Genomic DNA, 22,929 nt, shown 5'->3' with positions numbered 1-22,929 from the left:
GCCCACCTTCCTCCTGCCCCCTGCCTCCTGCATCCAGCCTCCTGCCTCCTGCCCACCTTCCTCCTGCCTCCTGCCCACCTTCCTCCTGCCTCCTGCCCACCTTCCTCCTGCCTCCAGCCTGCAGCCTCCAGCCTCCTGCCTCCTGCCCACCTTCCTCCTGCCCCCTGCCTCCTGCCCCCTGCCTCCTGCATCCTGCCTCCTGCCTCCTGCCTCCTGCCTCCTGCCTCCTGCCTCCTGCCTCCTGCCTCCTGCCCACCTGCCTCCTGTCTCCTGCCTCCTGCCCACCTGCCTCCTGTCTCCTGCCTCCTGCCTTGTTAAGATTTCTTCTCCTGGCCAGTGATTCATTTCTCACAGCTTTTAATTCATTAGTGATTTTTTAATGAAGTTAGTTGGCATTTCTTCCTCCTCCCTCGTTCATCATGGTTCACACACCTGTCTCTCCTCCTTCCTCTCTCCCTCCCTCTCTCCCTCTCTGACCCAGCTTTGGGCTGCACGTTATGCAATTGGCCTCGCACCACTGACTCAACTTAACAAGATCAATCCACCCATCGATTCATTTCCTCCACCTGCTGTCACCTCCTCCCGTTTCAAAGCTCTTACACTCGCCAGACAAACTCTTTGTTTCCTCTTTTCATACGTGACACCTCAATCTTCTAGTTTGATCACGACTACAAGTATTTACAAAGGAGCTGGGTTGTGGTTTGCTCAAGGGCATCTCGTCTGAAGTGAAACGTGTGACCTTCCGGATGTAGAATATCACTGCTCAGTTCTCGGATAGAGAGAAATCACATTAAACCAACAAACAGGGGGGAAGTGAGCATTTTAAAATCTGCTCTGGTTCAGCATCTTGTGTAGATTCAAGCTGCGAGTCCTCAGGGTCTCATCTTATCTGCAGTTCTACCTTCACCTGATGAAATGACTTCTGTACCTTGGCAGCAGTGGGAGAAAGAGAGAGAGAGCAGTGGTTTTTCATATTTTCACTTTATAGGGACCCGAGCTTGTGACAGATAAACGACAGGAAAATAATAAAACATCCTAGAGTGCCACTAAAAAACAGCAATTTCTCGTTGGGACTCAGATGTTAAATCAATTCAGTGGCTTTTTTTTCTGCGGAGCTTTTAATAAACAAGTCTAGAAAAGCAAAAGTGCAGAAAGTCGACTTTTCGTGATCACTGCTCCTCTTTCCAGAATCGGATTCATCAGAATTCACGATGAATGAGCCTGAAATTCAAGTTCAAAAGATTTACAAATCAGATTCATTAAAGGCAGGTCAATGACAGAAAGTCGGTATCAACATTTGTGCCAAACTTGAAAGAGTTCCCTCGGTGAGTTCTGAGGAAAACTTGTTCATGAGGTAAAACGTGTTTGTGCGATCACCGTGACCTTGACCTTCAGACTTGAGAAGGTCGTTGAGATATCACCAGAATGGGATGAACAGATGAGGTGAAGCCTGAGCGCCTCTGACCTCAGACTGTCACCATCGCGGAGACATAAAAAAAAAGTCAAATCAGGGGATTCTGATCGTCGGATCTTTCATATTGTCCTCCCATTTTCAATAAATCCTCACAGTCTTGGGTTTTATGTTTTAATTGAGGTGTCTCTACAGGAGAGACTGACAGGCGTCTGGTGTTATTAAATAGAGGTGGAATGTCACTTCTCTGGAGAACACAGTGGTTGCACCGCTGACACGCATGAGCACACCGACGGGCTCCGGATGATCCGAGGGCCGGGGAGTGGAATGGATGGTTTAACTCCGTCCTGCCCGGGAAGCACAGAGGCAGAGGCTGACTGCATCTGACCCAGCAGCTACACAACATACAACATCTGTGCAACACAAGGACTCCATTCACTACACATATTCTCACACACTGCACATATGTTTTTATATTTATCATATTTCCTTTCACCACACTGTGGGACTGACAGAGGATTATCTTATCTTATCTTATCTTAAGTTAAAACGGATATTAAAATGATCAAGTTGCTTTACAGGGACTTTAAAAACAACACATACAAAATGACAGAGATTAAAAGAAGAAGAATTAGAGCCCTGATGTTCTCGTTGAATCAAACGATGGCAACTGGCTCGTAAACGTTGTTGTTGTTCTTATTCTTTGCTTGATCGATCTATAAGTAGTTAAAAAAATTGAATAAAATAAAATAAGATGTAATAATATAAACTAAAATACAATGAAATTATGGTATGACACCATCAGGCCGCCATTTTGGTCCAAAGGAGAAGAACATAAATCTCACCTGAGTGAAACTTAATTGCTGTTGATTGTTTTTTATGAACAAACGAGCTGTGACAGCTTCTTCTGACCTGAAACCACCAGTTCCCCAAACTGAACCAAAAACCAGTCATTAAGAAACGAGCCCATCAATCAGCCAGTTACCTGAGACGCTGCTGCGACTCGGAGCCGCTCGGGGGGAAAACGATCTGGAAGCAGGAAGCGTCAACGAAGAGTCAGAAGAGAGAACAGTGATGTTAAGTATCTGCAGCAGCTGATCAGAGGTCAGCGTCTCTGACCTGCATCAGAACACCATGTGACTGTTTCCTCAAGCAGCTGCTCCACAGAAAATAAACGCTCCATCATCATTCGGGAGAAAAGCTTGTTTCAGAGATAACGTTTTCCAGGATGTGCACAAAGAACCGCTGACAGACCCGAGCAGCCTACGAATAAATCCATCAGGGATTCAGGCCTTTATTAAAAACTGCTTCCTGGGCATGTCGGAGCAGAACAACAACACACACCAGCTTTATGTGTTCAAATGACTGCGTCCATTTCATGCACAGACGCTTCCCGCGGAGACTCACAGGCACTTTGGGAGTTTTCAGCTTCTCTCCGACCACAAATCTGACATTTGTTGCAGCGATAGTTTCACCAAAAGGAGAAAAACTAACAAAACTCAAACTCGTAGCCGAGCAGAATCCTGACGAGTTGGTTCATGTTGTGTGGAAGCGATGTTGTGCGGTGTTGAAGTGTTAATGAGGGCGTGTGTGTATCGAGTGTTGGTTCACATGATGTCAGCTGCTCCACCTCTTACCTACATGTGTGTTGTTCGGCTTCACCGGAGACACAAGCTGCTGCTCGTGCTGCTGTCGTCACCTGACCTTTGACCTCATTAAGAAGGGACCTGACCTGGAACCTCGCCTGTCAGGTGATTCAAACTCTGCAGGAGCATCAACTGGTTTGATTGACATGTCTTGTCTACTTGTTTTTGTCTTTGAACATCTGTAAACCACCGGCCTCCAGCTTCCTGCCTCTTGCCTCCTTCCTCCTGCCCCCTGCCCCCTGCCTCCTGCCTCCTGCCTCTTGCCTCCTTCCTCCTGCCCCCTGCCCCCTGCCTCCTGCCTCCTGCCTCTTGCCTCCTTCCTCCTGCCCCCTGCCCCCTGCCTCCTGCCTCCTGCCTCTTGCCTCCTTCCTCCTGCCCCCTGCCCCCTGCCTCCTGCCTCCTGCCTCCTGCCTCCTGCCTCTTGCCTCTTGCCTCCTTCCTCCTGCCTCCTGCCTCCTGCTTCCTGCCTCCTGCCTCCTGCCTCCTGCTTCCTGCCTCCTGCCTCTTGCCTCTTGCCTCCTTCCTCCTGCCTCCTGCCTCCTGCCCCCTGCCTCCTGCTTCCTGCCTCCTGCCTCCTGCCCCCTGCCCCCTGCCTCCTGCCTCCTGCCTCCTGCCTCTTGCCTCCTTCCTCCTGCCTCCTGCTTCCTGCTTCCTGCCTCCTGCCTCTTGCCTCCTTCCTCCTGCCTCCTGCCTCCTGCCCCCTTCCTCCTGCCCACCTTCCTCCTGCCTCCTGCTTCCTGCCTCCTGCCTCCTGCTTCCTGCCTCCTGCCTCCTGCCTCCTGCCTCCTGCTTCCTGCCTCCTGCCTCCTGCCCCCTGCCTCCTGCCCCCCTGCTTCCTGCCTCTTGCCCCCTGGTGGAGCTCGGCACGTTCACTGTAGGAAGAGTCCGAGCGTGGATTCAAAAAGATGTCTCCCTCCGCTCTGTCTCTAAACCTTTAAATGAAGCAGCCTGTTCTCAGTCCGGGAGCTGAGCTTCACCCTGGACTTCACTGTGGAGTCAGACTCAGCTCAGCATGTGGTGGAGATGCTGCTCCGCTTCAAACATTAGAGACAGACAGGAGCCCCCCCCCCCCCCCCCCACAACTCCACTGCCCCAGTCTACTACATCTGTGGGTGAAGCTGTGGATGTGGAATATATTAGAGTCATAAAAACCCCATAAAGAAACGTCCATGTCCTGCTGTTGCTAAAGTGGAAATAATTTAAATCCTGCTTAACGGGGTCACAGCAAAGTGTGGTTAACATTTGATTTGCATAAAACCAAAGAGAGAACTCGTTTCCCTGACTGCACGGAGGGAACCGAGGGTCACGACCTCTACAGCTCTTTAAATCTTCATCACAGTTATTTATAGGCCGACGTCTTTTCAAACGCTTTCAACTCTGATCTCTACAAACAGATCAGCGTATCAGTGAAGACGCTGTGGACGAGAGACGAGATGTTAAAGTCCTCAGGTTTCTGTCTCTAGTTTGATCTCAGGTGGAGGGAACACGAGGAGGAACAGACTGACAGCGTTCACATGCAGATCCTACAACGGTCAGTGTGTTGTGGGATAAACGTTCCACTCGTGCAATAAAAGAAGCTTGTGCAAAGTGAAAGGAAGACGCCTTCTTCTTCCACTGGAAACATAACAACATATCTGCTCTATTACTAAATTATTGGCCGTTGCCACACACGTTGATGAATCGATGGAACATCTCATGGATTCTGTTTGAATTAATCTTGTCCCAAACCGACATCATCCATCAAAGCTCCTGGATCGACACATTTAACTCTCATTGCTGCCGAGGAGGGAAGTAGTAAAGTACAAATACTTAGTTACTGTCCTGAAGTGACACACAAAGCATTTTCCAGTACAAGTTTACCATTCGTCCATTCACACACACACGTTGACACACTGCATGTATGTGCAGCTGTTTCTCTATCACACATCCGTTACACGCAGCCGTCACTTTGTCACGAAACTGGGATCGAACTGCCGACCCTCAGGTTAATGGACGACCCGCTCTACCACCTGAGCCGCAGCACTGCACTTTCTAATCCTTGCAGTTTCAAAACAACTTATATTATCCTTCATCGAGCGCTGCCTTCACCTCCTCGATACAGATTCCAATCTAAATGGACGATAACAAAGAGAGAAGATTCCTTGTGTGTGTCTATCGGTGCAGATCACGCACAACAGACGTAACACAACATGTGGAATGTGTCCAATATCAACATCACTGATAGCGCTGAAACATTCCCAATCCCTGGAAACAACAACACAAACACAACTGTCTGTTCTTCTGCTTCAGCTCTGTTTCCACCTGACGGCTCCCGTCTTCAGACAGACACTCACATCACAAAGTGGCTTCTTCTCTGTGCAGGTGGATAAACACAAGCTGCCTCCTCAGAGTGACTGACTCACGCTGTCTCATGATCCCTGCAGAGCACAGCAGCTTCTCCTCAGAGACAGAGACACAAAGAGAAACAGCTGAGTGATGCCACCGCGCCGCCCGTGTGACAGCTCGTTCTAATGGCCCCGGACAAACACAGTGAATGGCCTGTTTGGATTATTGTGAAGCAGAAGTGTTGAATGTGCAGAGTGTGTGTTCGCTGCAGCGGCGGGGGGGGGGGGAGACGCGGCTAATGATGACAGCAGGAAGGTGAACGCCGCCCCCCCCCCCCCCCTGTGGCGTCTGATGAAAAACACACAGCTCCAGATCGACAGTTTCATTTCTGTTGTTTCCTGCAGGAGAATCAGAAATGTATTCCACACTTTAATGCTTCACCTGAGAGCAAGGCTGCCTTCTAGCTCCTGTATTTATAGATTCAATCTTTACATGTGCTGTGAGTAAACATATCATATTTTGTTATTGTCAGAATAAGAGTAATTTAAACACTAACCTGACTGGATGGACGATGACATAAGAACCAGTGCTGTCAAAGGTCCAATTAAATGGTTTGCTATTTTACTGAATATTTCATTTTATATTTTAAGTCCTTATTTATAGTTATCCCCTTGTTTGTTAGTTATTCAGCAGGAGTTCACTGATTTCCATGAAACTCATAACATTCTGGTGCAGATCTGGTTCAGGGCCGGATCCAGGAAGTGATCGGCTGTTTGCTTTAGTGGACGTATGCACTCATCAGAACATCCTTCTACTTGACTATAAAGTGCATGTTCATTTTAAATATCAAGCCTGAATGAAATCTGATGAATAACTGTCATGAGCTGATATATCAGTTTTATTATTCTACTCAGTTTATCAGTATTTGGCTCTAAAAAAAGGTATGTTTAAGTATTTTGTCACTTAAACAGAAGTGAATGGTTAAAATGGAGTTTCATTGTTCCGATTTTGGCCAATTTACAAATCTGAAAGAAAACCTGCATCTGTACTGAAATGATATATAGACATGATAACATGGATCTTAGAGGATTCATGGAAAAGTCTCCTGGAATAAACTAATAACTACAAACTGCCCTTTTCAGTGCAGATAGGTCACAGCAGGAAAAAGCAAAGTTATAAATAATAAAATGAACAATGGCTGAATTCCATTTAGCTGCTGTCTCGTGGTCGTCACCACCACCCTGAGCTTTTCCTCCTGTAGAAGAAACCTCTGCAGTTTGTTTCTCGGTGTTCACTCGACCTCACCCTGCAACCACCGAACTGTTTGTTATTCACCAAACAACACGCTTTCATGAAACAGGAATGAGAAAAGCACCCTCTGCTAATATCTCCATGCACATTAGCCCCCCCCCCCCCCCCCCCCCCCCGACAGAGCGTATGCAGTTATCACCGTGCAGCCAATTTCCCAGGCGGCAGCTTAATGTTGCATCAATGGATTCATATTTCTGGCGTTGTGCCTGCGGGAGGCTGGTTTGTTTGTTCGCGAGGCGGCCGACTGCTGCCGACGGCTATCGATCAGGTTTGTGTTGGAGCGGCTCCGGTGACTCCTCTCTGACAGACTCCAGAACAAAAAGGGTTGATAACCGCAGCCGGGAGTCGGACAGAGGAGCCTGCAGAGCGACCCGGCTCCAGGTGAGATCAGCTCTGTATTGAGGACAGAGGAGCCTGCAGAGCGACCCGGCTCCAGGTGAGATCAGCTCTGTATTGAGGACAGAGGAGCCTGCAGAGCGACCCGGCTCCAGGTGAGATCAGCTCCGCAGAGAGGACAGAGGAGCCTGCAGAGCGACCCGGCTCCAGGTGAGATCAGCTCTGTATTGAGGACAGAGGAGCCTGCAGAGCAACCAGGCTCCAGGTGAGATCAGCTCCGTAGAGCAACCCGGGCTTCAGGTGAGATCAGCTCTGTATTGAGGACAGAGGAGCCTGCAGAGCGACCAGGCTCCAGGTGAGATCAGCTCCGTAGAGCAACCCGGGCTCCAGGTGAGATCAGCTCCGTAGAGCGACCCAGCTCCAGGTGAGATCAGCTCTGTATTGAGGACAGAGGAGCCTGCAGAGCGACCAGGCTCCAGGTGAGATCAGCTCCGTAGAGCAACCCGGGCTCCAGGTGAGATCAGCTCTGTATTGAGGACAGAGGAGCCTGCAGAGCGACCAGGCTCCAGGTGAGATCAGCTCCGTAGAGCAACCCGGGCTCCAGGTGAGATCAGCTCCGCAGAGAGGACAGAGGAGCCTGCAGAGCGACCCGTCTCCAGGTGAGATCAGCTCTGTAGAGAGGACAGAGGAGCCTGCAGAGCGACCCGGGCTCCAGGTGAGATCAGCTCCGCGGAGAGGACAGAGGAGCCTGCAGAGCGACCCGGCTCCAGGTGAGATCAGCTCTGTAGAGAGGACAGAGGAGCCTGCAGAGCGACCCGGGCTCCAGGTGAGATCAGCTCTTTAGAGAGGACAGAGGAGCCTGCAGAGCGACCCGGGCTCCAGGTGAGATCAGCTCCGTGGAGAGGACAGAGGAGCCTGCAGAGCGACCCGGGCTCAAGGTGAGATCAGCTCTGTAGAGAGGACAGAGGAGCCTGCAGAGCGACCAGGGCTCCAGGTGAGATCAGCTCCGTGGAGGGGACAGAGGAGCCTGCAGAGCAACCCGTCTCCAGGTGAGATCAGCTCTGTAGAGAGGACAGAGGAGCCTGCAGAGCGACCCGGGCTCCAGGTGAGATCAGCTCCGCGGAGAGGACAGAGGAGCCTGCAGAGCGACCCGGCTCCAGGTGAGATCAGCTCTGTAGAGAGGACAGAGGAGCCTGCAGAGCGACCCATGCTCCAGGTGAGATCAGCTCCGTGGAGAGGACAGAGGAGCCTGCAGAGCGACCCGGGCTCCAGGTGAGATCAGCTCTGTAGACAGGACAGAGGAGCCTGCAGAGCGACCCGGCTCCAGGTGAGATCAGCTCTGTAGACAGGACAGAGGAGCCTGCAGAGCGACCCGGCTCCAGGTGAGATCAGCTCCGTGGAGAGGACAGAGGAGCCTGCAGAGCGACCCGGGCTCCAGGTGAGATCAGCTCCGTAGAGAGGACAGAGGAGCCTGCAGAGCGACCCGGGCTCCAGGTGAGATCAGCTCTGTAGAGAGGACAGAGGAGCCTGCAGAGCGACCCATGCTCCAGGTGAGATCAGCTCCGTGGAGAGGACAGAGGAGCCTGCAGAGCGACCCGGGCTCCAGGTGAGATCAGCTCTGTAGAGAGGACAGAGGAGCCTGCAGAGCGACCCGGGCTCCAGGTGAGATCAGCTCCGTGGAGAGGACAGAGGAGCCTGCAGAGCGACCCGGGCTCCAGGTGAGATCAGCTCCGTAGAGAGGACAGAGGAGCCTGCAGAGCGACCCGGGCTCCAGGTGAGATCAGCTCTGTAGAGAGGACAGAGGAGCCTGCAGAGCGACCCATGCTCCAGGTGAGATCAGCTCCGTGGAGAGGACAGAGGAGCCTGCAGAGCGACCCGGGCTCCAGGTGAGATCAGCTCTGTAGACAGGACAGAGGAGCCTGCAGAGCGACCCGGCTCCAGGGGAGATCAGCTCCGTGGAGAGGACAGAGGAGCCTGCAGAGCGACCCGGGCTCCAGGTGAGATCAGCTCTGTAGACAGGACAGAGGAGCCTGCAGAGCGACCCGGCTCCAGGTGAGATCAGCTCCGTGGAGAGGACAGAGGAGCCTGCAGAGCGACCCGGCTCCAGGTGAGATCAGCTCCGTGGAGAGGACAGAGGAGCCTGCAGAGCGACCCAGGCTCCAGGTGAGATCAGCTCTGTAGAGAGGACAGAGGAGCCTGCAGAGCGACCCGGCTCCAGGTGAGATCAGCTCCGTGGAGAGGACAGAGGAGCCTGCAGAGCGACCCGGGCTCCAGGTGAGATCAGCTCTGTAGACAGGACAGAGGAGCCTGCAGAGCGACCCGGCTCGGCTCGGATCAGGAGGAGGCTGCTGGTGTCGTTTGTCTGACTGAGTGATTTCAGCATCTGCTCTTAAAGCCTAAAACCTCGAGGGCCTCAAACCCATCACCTGAATATCAGATGAAGCAACACTTTCATTTACAGCCTCATGTGTTTAACATGGTCGGAGATTTCCCTGTTTGATTCCAGCCGGTGCGAGCGGGGGGGGCGGATGAAACAGCTGCTTCATGTGGCACAGCAGATCTTAGACCTGCGTCACGCGGGGGGGGGGGGGGGGGGGGGGGGTTCGAGCCTTCGTGCTGTTACATCTGATTGAAGTGGCTCCGAGTCCAGCTCTCAAATCAAGACTCACCGACGTTCAAGAGCCCGTTCAGCTCTTCACTGGTTTGTAATTATCAGCTGCAGCACGTTGAAGAGTGAAGCTGATTCAGACGTTATTAAAAACCAGAGTTTATCTCTATATTCATGAGATAACCTTTAAAACGGGAAGAATCCTAAAACAGAGATCGGTGGCCGAGAGTGAACATTAATGTGAGCCTGAACATAAATCACCTGAAAACGGATCAGAACAGATTAAAGCTGCTTTGGGTGTTGATCCGAACAAGGAGATCATGTTGGATAAACAAATGAATCAACTGTATTTTTCTAAGTAAAAACATAAAACAAAATATCACCTGCTCATAGTCATAGTAGTAAAAAGCTGGCAGTGGTTGTGGAGGTGGGAAAACAGGAAGCAGGTAAATCACATGTGACTGGGAGTCTTACCATCGAGCTCCTCCACGGAGATGCTGGCCATCACGTCGCTCTCGCTCTCCGACAGCGAGCGGCTCAGGTAGTTCCCCTTGTAGAGCAGCCCGGCCGTCACGTGGTGGAACGGCATCTTCTCCCTGAGGCGCAACAGGAGGACACATTTAGAGGTCGGACAGGGAGGGAGGTCTCACTCACTCACGGGGGGGCTTACGTGAAATTAATTCTGGACACGAGGACGAACAAGGAGGGTGGTGAGAGAATGTAAAAGATGAATTTCTGGATCCAACACTTTATACGATTGTGTTTCAGAAGTCAATGTTTTCTTCTTTGGGTCACATCCCACTCCGACACATCACATCTCATCATATACCAACTGTCCATCCCTTTACTGGCTATACTAGCCCCATGCACAGACTGTTACCTTTTACCACTTACATATTCTTATATATTTATATATAAATATTTTGCTGTTTTTATATTTATATATATATATCTGTTTGTACTATCCACTCCAGCAGCACAAGAACACTTTCATACTAGACACTGACACAATCACATCATTGCATTCTGTACCTTAGGTTCAGACCCATTCATGTACCTGTATCTGCAATGTTCTGCCTATGTATATGGGTTTTATGAATGTATGTCGGTTAAGTGTATAAGTTACTGGATTACCTAAATTTTCCTTGGGGATTAATAAAGTATCCATCTATCTATCTATCTATCTATCCATCCCTCCATCCATCCATCCATCTATCTATTCAAAGCAAATCGGTTTGGCGGTTCTGCATGATTCTGCTAAAAAACAATACATCATATACACATTAAATATCAGGTCCCTAAAAAGATCAGATCTATTCATCAAAATCCATTAATTGTTCTAAAATAAAGGAAAATGTTCAAACCCTTCACAAAATGTCATTAAATCAGTGCAGTAGGTTTTAACAAACAAATAAACGACAAGCCAATGAAAAGCTCCACAAACTATTTATGTGTCTAATTAATGTGATCAGACATTCAAACGAGCCACTAATCAAATATCCCACTTATGAGAAACGACCTGTGAGGAGCACGAATCCTCCGAAGACAAATAAAAAACCACAAGCGGCTGCAGGGAGCCGGTTCATCCATTTCTGATATTTGGAGAGAAAACAAATCACCGACCGAGCGGCGTGAACAGGATCTATAAACGAAGCAGAACTCATTCTCTAAATGGGAAGTCACACAGTGAGGGAGACTCGTATGAGAAGAAGTAAATGTAGGAAATGTGTGTGTGTGTGTGTGTGTGTGTGTGTGTGTGTGTGTGTGTGTGTGTGTGTGTGCACGTGACTGTTTGTGCAAATGTGACGGAATAAATTATTAAATAAATCGAAGCCCGAGGGCGCAGGAGGAAATAAGAGCACATGGAGGATGACCTCCTCTCTAATTGGATTTCTTCTCGACGAGCACGTTGAGGAGACAGAATTCAAAAACACAGAAGTTCTGTGAAACAGCCACCTGATCTGTGAGTTTGTGATTTCATCGACTGAACTTCACACGTTTCTGCAGAGTCAGATCCTAAAGTTTAAAAAAGCTTTTCTATCAAGAGGCAACTTGTGAGACTGAAGAGGAATTTAAACATGAAGACGGACGAGGTTCGGTTCTTTTGGGTCTTGAGTCAAACCTGCAGTTGTGTCCTCAGCCAAGTTTCCAAGAACATTAATACTAATAATAGTATTTTTAGACCACGAATAAACTGGTGCCGAGTCCGAGAAGTCGGTTCCCTCCTGAAGATAACGCATATGATAAATAAATATAGATCCAGAGCATAAAATCCAATTATGAATAAAATAAATGATGTTAGAGTAATTGATAAACACATATCTTTGGAAGTTTGGACCCTGCGAGTCGTCTGCTGACTCTCAAACTGAAAACCGCTCCCTTGCATCTTTCTTGTCAGTTTAATAAGCCTTCACATCAAAATGTCCGAGCCTGCGCCCGAAGCTCTCACTTCCTGATTCATCAATTATTCAGTCATCTCTCTGCTGTCAGTACGAATATTACAAACGTCCTTCCCTTCGGCTCTTTCCCTGTCACCGTCACGAGGAAGGTCGTGTGTTCTCGACCGTCTGACCGTTTCTGTCAGGAGCTTCATTGCTTTTTTAGAAAAACCATTAATCTCTTTTAATCTCATGTTTGATTCGTCAAACAGCGTCTGGACTCGGGGGTGAGGAGTAATAAAGCATTTCCATGAAACACGGTATGTGAGAGAACAGCTGCTGCAGTCGGAGCACTGATGAATAAATTGATTGGTCGACAGCTGATCAGTGTTTTAGTAGAAAGCTGCTCTGCTCTATTAATAGATTAATATCAAAACCCCACAATGTAAGGTGTTCGATCTATTCTTCTATTAATTGAAGCCCGAGGGTCAAAGTTGATTTTTGAACAAACTCTCAAAACAGACTTTTCCAGAAAGGTTTAAATTTTATAATTCTCAAAAGTTTATATTTGTTACTTTTTACGTTTCCCTTTGTCCTCTTCTTGTTTTTCTTTCAGTTCTACAGCCTCCTCCTCCTCTTCAAGCATCTTTAGTCCCATTGATTGAAGTTACTCTCATATATCTTTAAAGAGGAGATTAGAGAATTAGAATCCTCATCGATGTTTAAAGTCCCTCGAACATCGAATCTTCTTTTATAACCTTCGGTAAACGAAACACGCTCCGCATCCCTGAGCATCGACAATTACAAGTCCTGACACGTTCTGTTCAGAGAAAACTAAAAGAGACGAGTCACAGGAAGCTCAACACATTAAAGGTCCACGATTTAGGAGAAAGGATCTAAAACGAATAGAAAATAATTCTAGTGATGTTGTCACAAGTTTGTTTTTAATCTAAATTGTACAAATTTTTTAACCCAAGAATGAGCCTTTATATTCAAATACTTTATATTTACATCGGGAGAGGATGCTCTCTATGGAGGCAGCCATGTTTTTTACAGAAGCCCAAACTGAACAAATTAAACCTTTTGAGTGTTTTATCAACAACTGAATGTTAGAGGGTTGGAATGGATGAGATGAGATGTCATTGTACGACAGCATCTCAGGGACATCATGTTGATCATCACAGGAGATGAGGAGTGAGATCATGTGCTGAGACCTCATATAAATAAAGCTTTCTAGTTTCTCCTGGTGAGGAAATTATGAGTAAATAATAATTTCTCCTCATGGTTAAGATCTTAGTCATTAACAAATCCTCCTCACGTGAAAACCTCAGGAGAAGAAGAAAGTGAGAGTGGACCTTTAAGAGGATTAAGAGTTTCTCCGGCAGAGGAGGAGGAGTCGTAATGAAGTGAAGCTCCACTGATTTATCAGGAGGACGATAAGAATCTGTGGTTATGAGTCTTTCACAGCCGCGTCTGTATCAGTGGGAGAGTTTGATGCTGATAGGAAAATGTTCATGTTACTGAATGAACACTGTAGAGCTTCTCCAGCTTCTCTTTCAGTCTTTGGTATTTCCACGCTTCCTTCTAGATGTTCCCGTCGCTTCGGGATCCTCATTGATCAATCATATTTTATTTGTATAGCCCATAATCACAAATCACAATTTGTCTCATAGGGCTTTAACATGGTGAGACATCCTCTGTCGTTAACCCTCAACAAGAGTAAGAAAAAACTACTAAAACCCTTTTAACAGGTAAAAATACCTGGATCTCACACCCTGCTGTCATGAGGTGGACTGTCTCAGGTTGTCTCTGCACAGCCTCTATCTGGTGTGGTGGACCCCTGACTCTTCTGATCCTGTGCTGCCGTGATTAGAGCCTCTGTGCAGCCTCCTCCTGCCACTGGTAGGATTTTCCTACTTTCTATTATCTCATCTTATTATTCTCCCTCTCACTTCTCTCCCCATGTCTTCCTCTCGGCCTGAGCTGTAACCCTGGGGTTGAGTTTGACACCCGTCTACTAATTGAGTTCATAGTAGAACACGTCTCCTCGGCTGTTTGCTGTCTCAGTAGTTTATGGTGGATTAACACGATCGCTTAAAAACTAAAAATAACATAAACATGAGCAAATAAACGAGCATCATGGAGTGAGAAGGTCATTTTGATTCTTCTGAAGTCTTCCAGTAAACAGGCTGCTCATGATCACAGCCCTGACGGAGGAGGAGAACACAGCTGCATCAGGACACTGGGTGAGATTGATCCTCAGGAGCTGAGACCCTGAGGAGCAGGACAGTAATCACTTAAATCAGGAGGTGATCACCGCTGCCCCCCCCCCCCCCCCCCCCCCATCAAACAGCCATCCCCTGTGGACTGACATGTATTAGCTGAAGAGAAAAAAGGAGCAGAGGATTATGGGATTTAATGCTCAGATTGACTGGCTGGTTAAAATGAGCCATGGAGATAGAACCAGTACCTCAGCGTTTTACTGGGCAGGCGGCCGAGACAAATTCAGAATCTCCAAATCTTTACCAACACGTCAATGCCGATTTATCATTGTTTTTCATTTGTTAGTCTATAAATTACGAAATAGTTAATACATAATCTCAGAGTCCAGATACGCATTAAAACCCTTTTTGTATCACACACCATTCGTACGCTGATGTCAGAGGAAATCAGGGATCATTATATTTCCCAAAGAGGTGGAGTTGCCGGGAAGGTCGAACCACCGACCTTCCTCGGTCAGGATCTCTCTAAAGTGCATGTTTTTAAACCCAATGTAACCTGCTTTGAAACCGGGAAAATAACCAGTCCTCATTTACAGGCTACGACAAAGAATTAGGATCATTAATAAACAAATTGTTATTTGTGAATATGGGCTATGCAAATCAAATCTGATTGATTGATTTAAAAAGTCATAATTTTAGGAGAATACAGTTTTAATGGAGAAGCAACTCGTCTTTATATGAGAATAAAGTTCTAATTTTAACATAATAAAGAAAAAAGGCAGATTCCTGATTTCATAACAGAATGATCGTCTGATGTTCCTGCTCTAAAAGACACGAAGACAAAAATTATGACTATATTTTCATAAAAATTACTTATTCTTGAAATCTACGATTGTTTTTTCAGCCCATGAATTATCATTAAATATAGTTTTTGACTCCTCTCCACTTTCAGGGGAGTGAAATGTGTAGCTGCCTCACAACAGGGAGACGAGCGGCTGCTGAACTGAGACATCAACAGTTTAATGTGTGTACGATCACACATGAACGTGTTCAGATGAAACATGTCCGTGTTTTATGGACCAGTAACTCACATTCTACATGACGCTCAAGCCCATTAGCTGATGCTGCTTCCCTAATGGCCTCACTGGGACTCAGCGTTTGGCTCAGACGAGACTCTCGAGTGATGACGGCTGCACTCGCTCTGATTGGACACCTAAAGCTTTTACTCACTCTGACGTCTGAGGAGCTCTACTGGTAAATACAGATGCATTTCCCAGACCACGATAAAACCAGTATATTTGTTTCCTGGTGACTGGAAGTGAAGGTTAAGTTAGATGTTTGAGAAACACGTGGCCACAGAAACAGGTCAGAAATCTGGAACGTGGCTTGTGTGTTTTTCTGGAGGTTCAGAACTCAGGGAACTTCTAGAGATCTAGAAAATTACCAGTACTTATGACACATCTGGCAGCTTGTAGGGGAAGTGCAGCATATTTACATTTTGTGTTTACTGTCAAATGAACAATGACTCTATGTTTTATGGTTCTTAGATGTGAACAAATTAGCAACTTGAAGATTTTATTTTGGATTGTATAGAAACTAATGATGCTCATGTTCCTGGTATTGGCTACAACACAGATTAATTAATCATACCAAGGAGGTTATGTGCATGTGGTTATGAGATGCATGGGCTTCCCAGGGAATTATTGTGCGTTCATGTTGTGTCGAACTAATCTGAAATATTTGTTCGGAATTGGGAAAATTCACATGAACGCCACCTCAAGTCAGAAGAATTCAGAAAGTCTGAAAATTATCGAGTTGCTGACGTCATCACAAAGAAAGACGTTCTTTCTTTCCCTGATTTCCAAGGGAATAATTAATGGGTCTTGATGAAAACGATCAAACATTTTTATATTTATATATATTCAAGTCTGTGCAATTTGCTCCAGCTGGATTGAATTAGGCGATTCCACCGAGTGCAGATCTAGTTTTAGCAGCTCTACACCTCACAACTCTTACACAAAACAAGAAAAACGTTTGCTCTCAGACTTTGAAACCTTTCAATTCTCCTGCATTTCCCTGAGAAGCACTTTACACACCCCGCTCCGCCAGAGAGACGAGGACGAAGAAGAAAGTTCTGCACACAAACAACCAACGGCATCGTTAACCTGAACGAAACGACCTGATTGGTCTGAACACTTTGACTGATCCTGCGTCTCAGAGCCGCCGCTCATCTCTCTCCTCTCTGATGGATCACGGTGATTTAAGCAGTAGAATGAAGCTCGTGGGTCGGCTGCTGCTTTAATGATGATGATCAGTCACAGGGAGGAAGATTCTTCAGAAGGTAAAAACCACTGGAAGCATAAATTCAAAGTGTGTTTCCACTGTAGCAGCTCGGTGCGACACAAACTATTACTGCATCATTATCGAGCTTTAAAGACTTCTCAGTGTTGTTAAGACCGGGTCACAACCGGGCTGAACCCAATTACAGCTGTGACATAAATAAACCTCCACTCAACGTGTGTGCACGGGAAACACTGTGCACACGGTGACACTTCAAGGATGAGACAAAGATGACTAATCCAAACACTTTGACCCTGAAGGAAGGAGCAGGCAGACGCCATGTTGACATTTAAACGCTGCAAAGAACTGGACATCCGTGACGCACCTGAACGCAACACATGGAGGTGAGGAGACCAGACCAGGGAACTGAGCACAAAGCTAAATATCAGATATCTTCACGTGTCGGATGTTTTCATCAAAATGAATAACTCTGGATTCATGTTCTCCTCGAAGCTGTGACGTAGTTGTGTGGACATGGGAAACAAAATGTGTTGAGTTTGTGTGTTTAAGGTGTTTAAACCACACAGACTCCTCTTTTCAATGTTTATATAATAACAGAGCAACGATTATATAGATATTATATATATCATATAAACAAATAAAGTGTTGCCTGCTTGTGAAAGACGAGCAACCTGCTTTGCAAGTTGCAAGTGACAAAAGTAACATGTGCCTAAATTCAGATTAGAAGCAACTATTTAGAGCCGATTTCAAAATTACGCTAAGTGATGACAATAGAAACTTGTGTACCAATACTGTCGGCAACTTTCTGAATTTCTGAGGTGACGATCACAAGAATTTTGTGAGTCAATAACTAATATTTATGACGATTCTGACGCCACATGACGCACAATTGTTCCCTGGGAATTTAGTCAAAAACTCGTCCCCGGTCAAAGTTTCATGGAAATCAAACAGAACCAACAGACAAAGAAACGGATAAAAAAATTAACTAACTGGGAGGTTAAAACAATCGTTTTTTCAATTAGTAATTTGTATTCAAAATAAAATACTTACATAGCTTATCGTCCACATTTCAGAACTATAAATCAGCAAGTCATTGTTGTTTTGTTTGATTTCTGTTGAATAAGTTATTGATCATTTGAATTCAAATATCTTGTTGTGGCAGCTGTTGTGCTTCTCTATAAAACGTCTTTATAAAATGATGAAGTGCATTGAGATCGTTATAAATATCAATTGGATTAAAATATCCTGTAAACATTTTTTTTCCTGAGCGTCTGTAAATTCTTCAGAAAAAGAAAATATCAAAAACCAATTCTCCAAATGTTTACATAAAAAACTTGTTAGGAAAGAATAATAATTCTACATCCAACAGTTCCCCCAATTCTATTCACGTCGGTGGAGTCAGCTGATCGTCCCTGAGCTGAAACTTTGTGATAAAACAACATGTTGGTCAGAACTTTGAGTTCAAACCTTTGTGTCTTTAAAGACCGAGTTCCAAACCTCTCGACCTTTCTATGAAGAAATATCTCCTCAACACACGACCGGCTCCAAATCACCAAATCACCAAAACACGGAACCAGCCCTCGGCTCGGAGTCCTGCCTCTTTGAAGAGAGCACGATGAAAAGAGCTCATATTTATTCAAAGCTTTCTACATGACAAGGAGGCCAGATGGCAATGTCTCACATCAGACCCCGCAGCAGGCCGTGGGGGGGGGGGGGGACAAACAGAACATTTTGTACCGGCGACCACAGAATCTAAAATATAAACCAGGTAAAATAAAGTTATCAGCAGACCACGGGGGGGGGGGGGGGCTGCACGTTGCCTCTCTGATCACATCCTCCTCACAGAGACCTGGAGACAGCGTCCCGGTGACGTCACAGAGGGACGAGCGCTCACATTAGAAAGTTAATTATAAAGTTTCCACTCAAACCGAAAGATGCAGCAGCAGCAACTTTTCACCGGTTTCCTCCAGAATGTCCAGAGGACAACTCGACAACAGGGAGCAGGTGATACAAACACACACACACACACGTGAGGGAACGACAGGTTCCTGTTGAATCTGTGAACTTTACATCGGAGCACAGGTGACGTATTCTGATCACACGTCAGTTGTATCACCAATCTCACACACCACTGATGAGTCTGTGCACGTTTCATTGTCGTGCACGCTGCAGCAGCAAACACACAAATAAGCCAATATGCTAAAAAACCAGAGCAGGTCATCATGGAGATGAGTTCCTGACCAGTGGCTGCTCGTCTGTCGCTCTGCTGTGAAGAACGAGCTGAGATCATCACCGAGCTTCACCGAGACACAAGCCTGAGGCACTACCATTAAAGGTTAAACGTGTGTCCCAGGCGATGGGACGTGCTGGGAGACACACAAGTGCTGGGAGACACATCAGCCAGGTGCAAAGGTAATTCATCAACCCATCACTGCTGACCGGGAGTCAAACGTCCACCAAACTGTCCCACAGGAGTGTCCCCGTCCTCCCTGCAGCTACAGTCCCCCTCTCTGGCTGGTTCTTACCCACACTGCTGGCCGGGGGTGTACTGGGCAGGATACTGCAGCACCACAGGATCCCTCAGCGGACTCTCCATCACGTCCTCCGACCCGTCCCTCAGGCACGGGTTCCCCGGCAGGTCCCCGTTCACCTCCGAGTGCGTCCCCGGTGGAGGAGCGGCGGGCTCCAGCGCCTGAGGATCGGGCTCAGTGACCTCCTCCTCCATCAGACGCTCACACGCAGCCTCCAGCAGCAGACTGCCTGTCCACGCACCACTGAGACGGGCTGCCTCCACAGTTTGGGCTGGTCCCAGAGCAGCAGCATCGGTTCCCACAAATCCCTTGTTTAATATTTGAGCAGCGAGAGCAGCAGGTACGACGGCTCCTCTCACGCTCTCCCTCCTCGGCTCCTCTCTCACTCTCTCGCTCTCTCTCTCTCTCGCTCTCTCTCTCCCCTCCTTCGCCGGCTCACTCGCTCTCCAGTGCAAACATTCCTCCACATGGGGAGACAGAGTGGAAGGCTCATTAGTGAGTCCCAGTGACAGACTCAGCCCTGCCTGCAGCCGCGCTTGCAAACTGCACAGGGAGGAGAAGGGGGGGGGGGGCAAGGAGGGATGGGAGGAGAGAGGCAGAGGAGACGGGAGGAGAGAAAGAGAGAGACGGGGTGTGGACAGACACTCCTGCCAAAAGCAAAGGACATGCATGGGAGAAGGAGGAAGCAAGACTGACAGATGAGGTGAAAGAACGAGAGGAGAGTGTTGGTGAGTGTGTGTGAAGCAAACGCACACACACCCACACACACACACAAACACACACATACACACACACACACAGAGAGACACACCTTATCTCTCACCATAACCAGGAGCTCAGAGATGATGTGAAGCCTCATTAGGACGGAGCTTTGTCCCCATGAGGTCAATAATCAATCAATCATATTTAACTGTGTCTCATAGGGTTTAACAGCAGGTGACCTGGTCCTCACAAGATCAGTGTTACAGAGGAGGAGGTGACAAACACACAAACAAACAAACACACACACACACACACACACACACAAACAAACACACACACACACACGCACAGGTGTGTCTCCATAGGACATTACATTGAAAACCTGTAAACCTCACCTTATCCAAACCTGAACACGTCTTCACCTTCAAATGTTATCATTTTTAATGGGGATTTGTTTATTGTCCTCATAAAGAGGACATGTCCCCATAATGTGAGCGTGTAAAACGGATTCAGGTCCCAGCAACAACCAGGACCAAGCACACACACACACACACACGTTTTCTGGATTCTGGTCCCCATGAGGTCCACTGGCTCCCATGAGGTCCACTGGTCCCCATGAGGTCTACTGGTCAGTGTTTAAACTGGAAAAGGTGGTGCCAACAATGGAGTCCACACGCACACACTCACGCACTTTGTGTATAGTAGTGAGCTCGCAGGCAACAACACAACGTGCGCCACCATATGGAGCTCGAGAGGTGGATGCTGCGTAACTTGTAGGATGGATGGTGATGGATGGTGATGGGGGGGGGGGGGGGGGGCGCTCTGCTGAGCCATGTCACAGCTCCACGACGTCTCATTCGCACCCCCCCCCCCCCCCCCCCCCCCCAACACGCACACGCATCCACGCACGCACACGCCCGTGAACTGCGTGTGAACGGTGTGAAAGGGTCTGGATCAACCAAGATGCAAACTGCGCTCACATCCTGTTTTCTTATGATTTACTGGCGTCGTTTTGAATCGAGTTCACAGAATCATATCTGTCACGTCATGTTCAAAATTCTGGATCTTAACATTTAACATCTTAAACAGGTCACGAGTCAATATTTAATTTAAGAACTTTAGGGGTTTTATCTCAAACCGTATTACGCTTGAAGGAAAAGTAAAATAAGAAGGAGACTTTGTTCTTCAGACACTCACAGTTCACCATCAGCTCATATTAGAATCATCATCATTATTATTATTTATGTTATTATTATTGTCACTGATCCAATCAACAGGTGTCTGACAGAAGAAGGAACCTAAAAGCTCGAAGGCTCTCTCACCTCTTGAGGCTGCGAGCACGTGATCACTCAAATCCGAGAATCGATCCCAGCAGAATCCAGTCTCCAGACTCCGGGGGTTCGAATCCCTCCACCAGCCTCGTGGATCGATCCGGCTCCTCTGGTTTGTTACTGCTGCGTTATTCCTTTAATCCGGGATTCAGAGCAGCTGTTTATTCCCACGGTCATAATAATAATAATAATAATAATAATAATAATAAAAAAGATGGAGATGTCACTTTTAACCAAACTCTCATCAGTTCTTCTCCTTTAATCCCCCCCCACTCGCTCCTGCTTGGATCCGGGAGGAGAATTAAAGCTCAGAGAAGATTTCACTGCTCAGCTGCGACGACTCAAAGTCAAAATCCATGCACGACAACACACACACACACACACACACACACACGCACGCTCACACGTGTGGGTTGTGTATCGATGAGAGGCGGGCGTGGCCGGAGGAGACGCTCCAACCCGGACGGAGCGCGCTGATTGGCTGAGCTCGAACTTGTGCGTCTCTGATCTGTTTTCGTTTTGTCGATTCTATTCGGAGGGAAACACGTGACGAGTCCAACACTGTTCACGTGACACGTCCAATCCATCACTGCTCTCATCTCCATCCTCTGACAGAAGTATAACTAATGTAGGTGAAGGATAATTAGATAAGACGATGATATCCGGACAGAACCTTCAAAGTAAAGTCCTCACTGGCCACCACCATGAAAAAACCATCATCGTTATTATTCCTATTATTATTATTTGACTTAATATTCGAGAACAAAGCTCATTAATAAACGTTTAGTTTAATTTATTTGCTCTTCAGTCTCAGACAGTTTGGTTTTTATGATTTAATTGTCACTGTTAAATCCTCCAGTTCCCGGACTTCCTGCTTTATTTTCCTAAACTACACAAAAACATGACTTTTAATTTACACATGGCACAACTTACTTTTGAGCAAAAATATGATTTGCTCAAAATACTTTTTCTGATAAATCATTGTTGGATGTAGGATTGTGGGACAAGAACCGAAGAGGAAAGAAAGAAAGAAAGAAAGAAAGAAAGAAAGAAAGAAAGAAAGAAAGAAAGAAAGAAAGAAAAGAAAAGAAAGAAAGAAAGAAAAGAAAAGAAAGAAAGAAAGTCATATTGTTTTGAATATTGATTTGTGTTTGCTTTATTTTCTTATTTAAAAATTGCGATGGCAACAAATTCGAAATCAAATGATTTCTAACGTGCCTCTATCAGATATATAAATTAATTAATAAATGAATTAATTAATAAATTAATTAATAATAAACATATTATGAACAGACAAACTGTTGAAATAATAATAATCTGACCAGTGAATAATAAAAGGAATTTAAGGTGAACATTTTATATAACTGAAGTTATGAACAAAACAAGTCAAACATAACTTTATAAAAGAGGAGGTTATGTCAGGAGAAGTTTAGTTGAGTCTTTTCTCAGCAGCATTTCACTGACTCTATATTTTAATCTCCTGCTTCACTGAAAAACACATTTAAATTCTACTCAACCGTTCAAAGGGTTGAGAATCTAAACGTCCTGTAAATAATCTCTCAGCTCCTGTGACGCTTCATCTCTCCCTCTGCACTCCCACTCTCTTCCTCTCTCCCACTTCCTGTCAGTGTAATCAAAACCAATGTCTTTGTCTCACAGCGTCTTGTAACTTCACCTCAGGTCTCCATCTGAATTCAGGGTAATGTGCCCACGGAGACCGAGAGGGAAATGTCTTCTTTCACAGTTTGGACAATTACTGTTTCACACTTTGAGGCTTTTAGCAGGTTTTCACTCGGTGGGACTTCATGTGAGTCGACAGGGAGGAGA

At 46.7% G+C, this 22,929-nt stretch overlaps 1 protein-coding gene across 2 annotated transcripts in view; it reads right to left on the bottom strand.

The window, feature by feature from the left end:
* caln1 (calneuron 1) overlaps window positions 1–21,458 on the bottom strand; it is a 50,171-nt gene extending 28,713 nt beyond the window's left edge. The window contains exons 1-2 of one of the 2 annotated variants that reach the window (XM_062385179.1): window positions 21,094–21,458; window positions 10,112–10,233 (exon numbers count right to left, since the gene is read on the bottom strand). In XM_062385179.1, the coding sequence (XP_062241163.1) occupies window positions 10,112–10,226 (115 nt within the window). In that variant the 5' untranslated portion in view covers window positions 10,227–10,233; window positions 21,094–21,458. Of the gene's footprint in view, window positions 1–10,111; window positions 10,234–19,063; window positions 19,556–21,093 lie in introns of those variants that run through there. The other variant, XM_062385178.1, reaches the window with a different exon arrangement.
* Between the last annotated feature and the right edge of the window lie 1,471 nt (window positions 21,459–22,929).

Source organism: Platichthys flesus, chromosome 4 (genome assembly GCF_949316205.1).
Source record: "Platichthys flesus chromosome 4, fPlaFle2.1, whole genome shotgun sequence".
Lineage (NCBI taxonomy): Eukaryota > Metazoa > Chordata > Actinopteri > Pleuronectiformes > Pleuronectidae > Platichthys > Platichthys flesus.
This window is presented reverse-complemented; position numbering and strand designations above follow the sequence as displayed.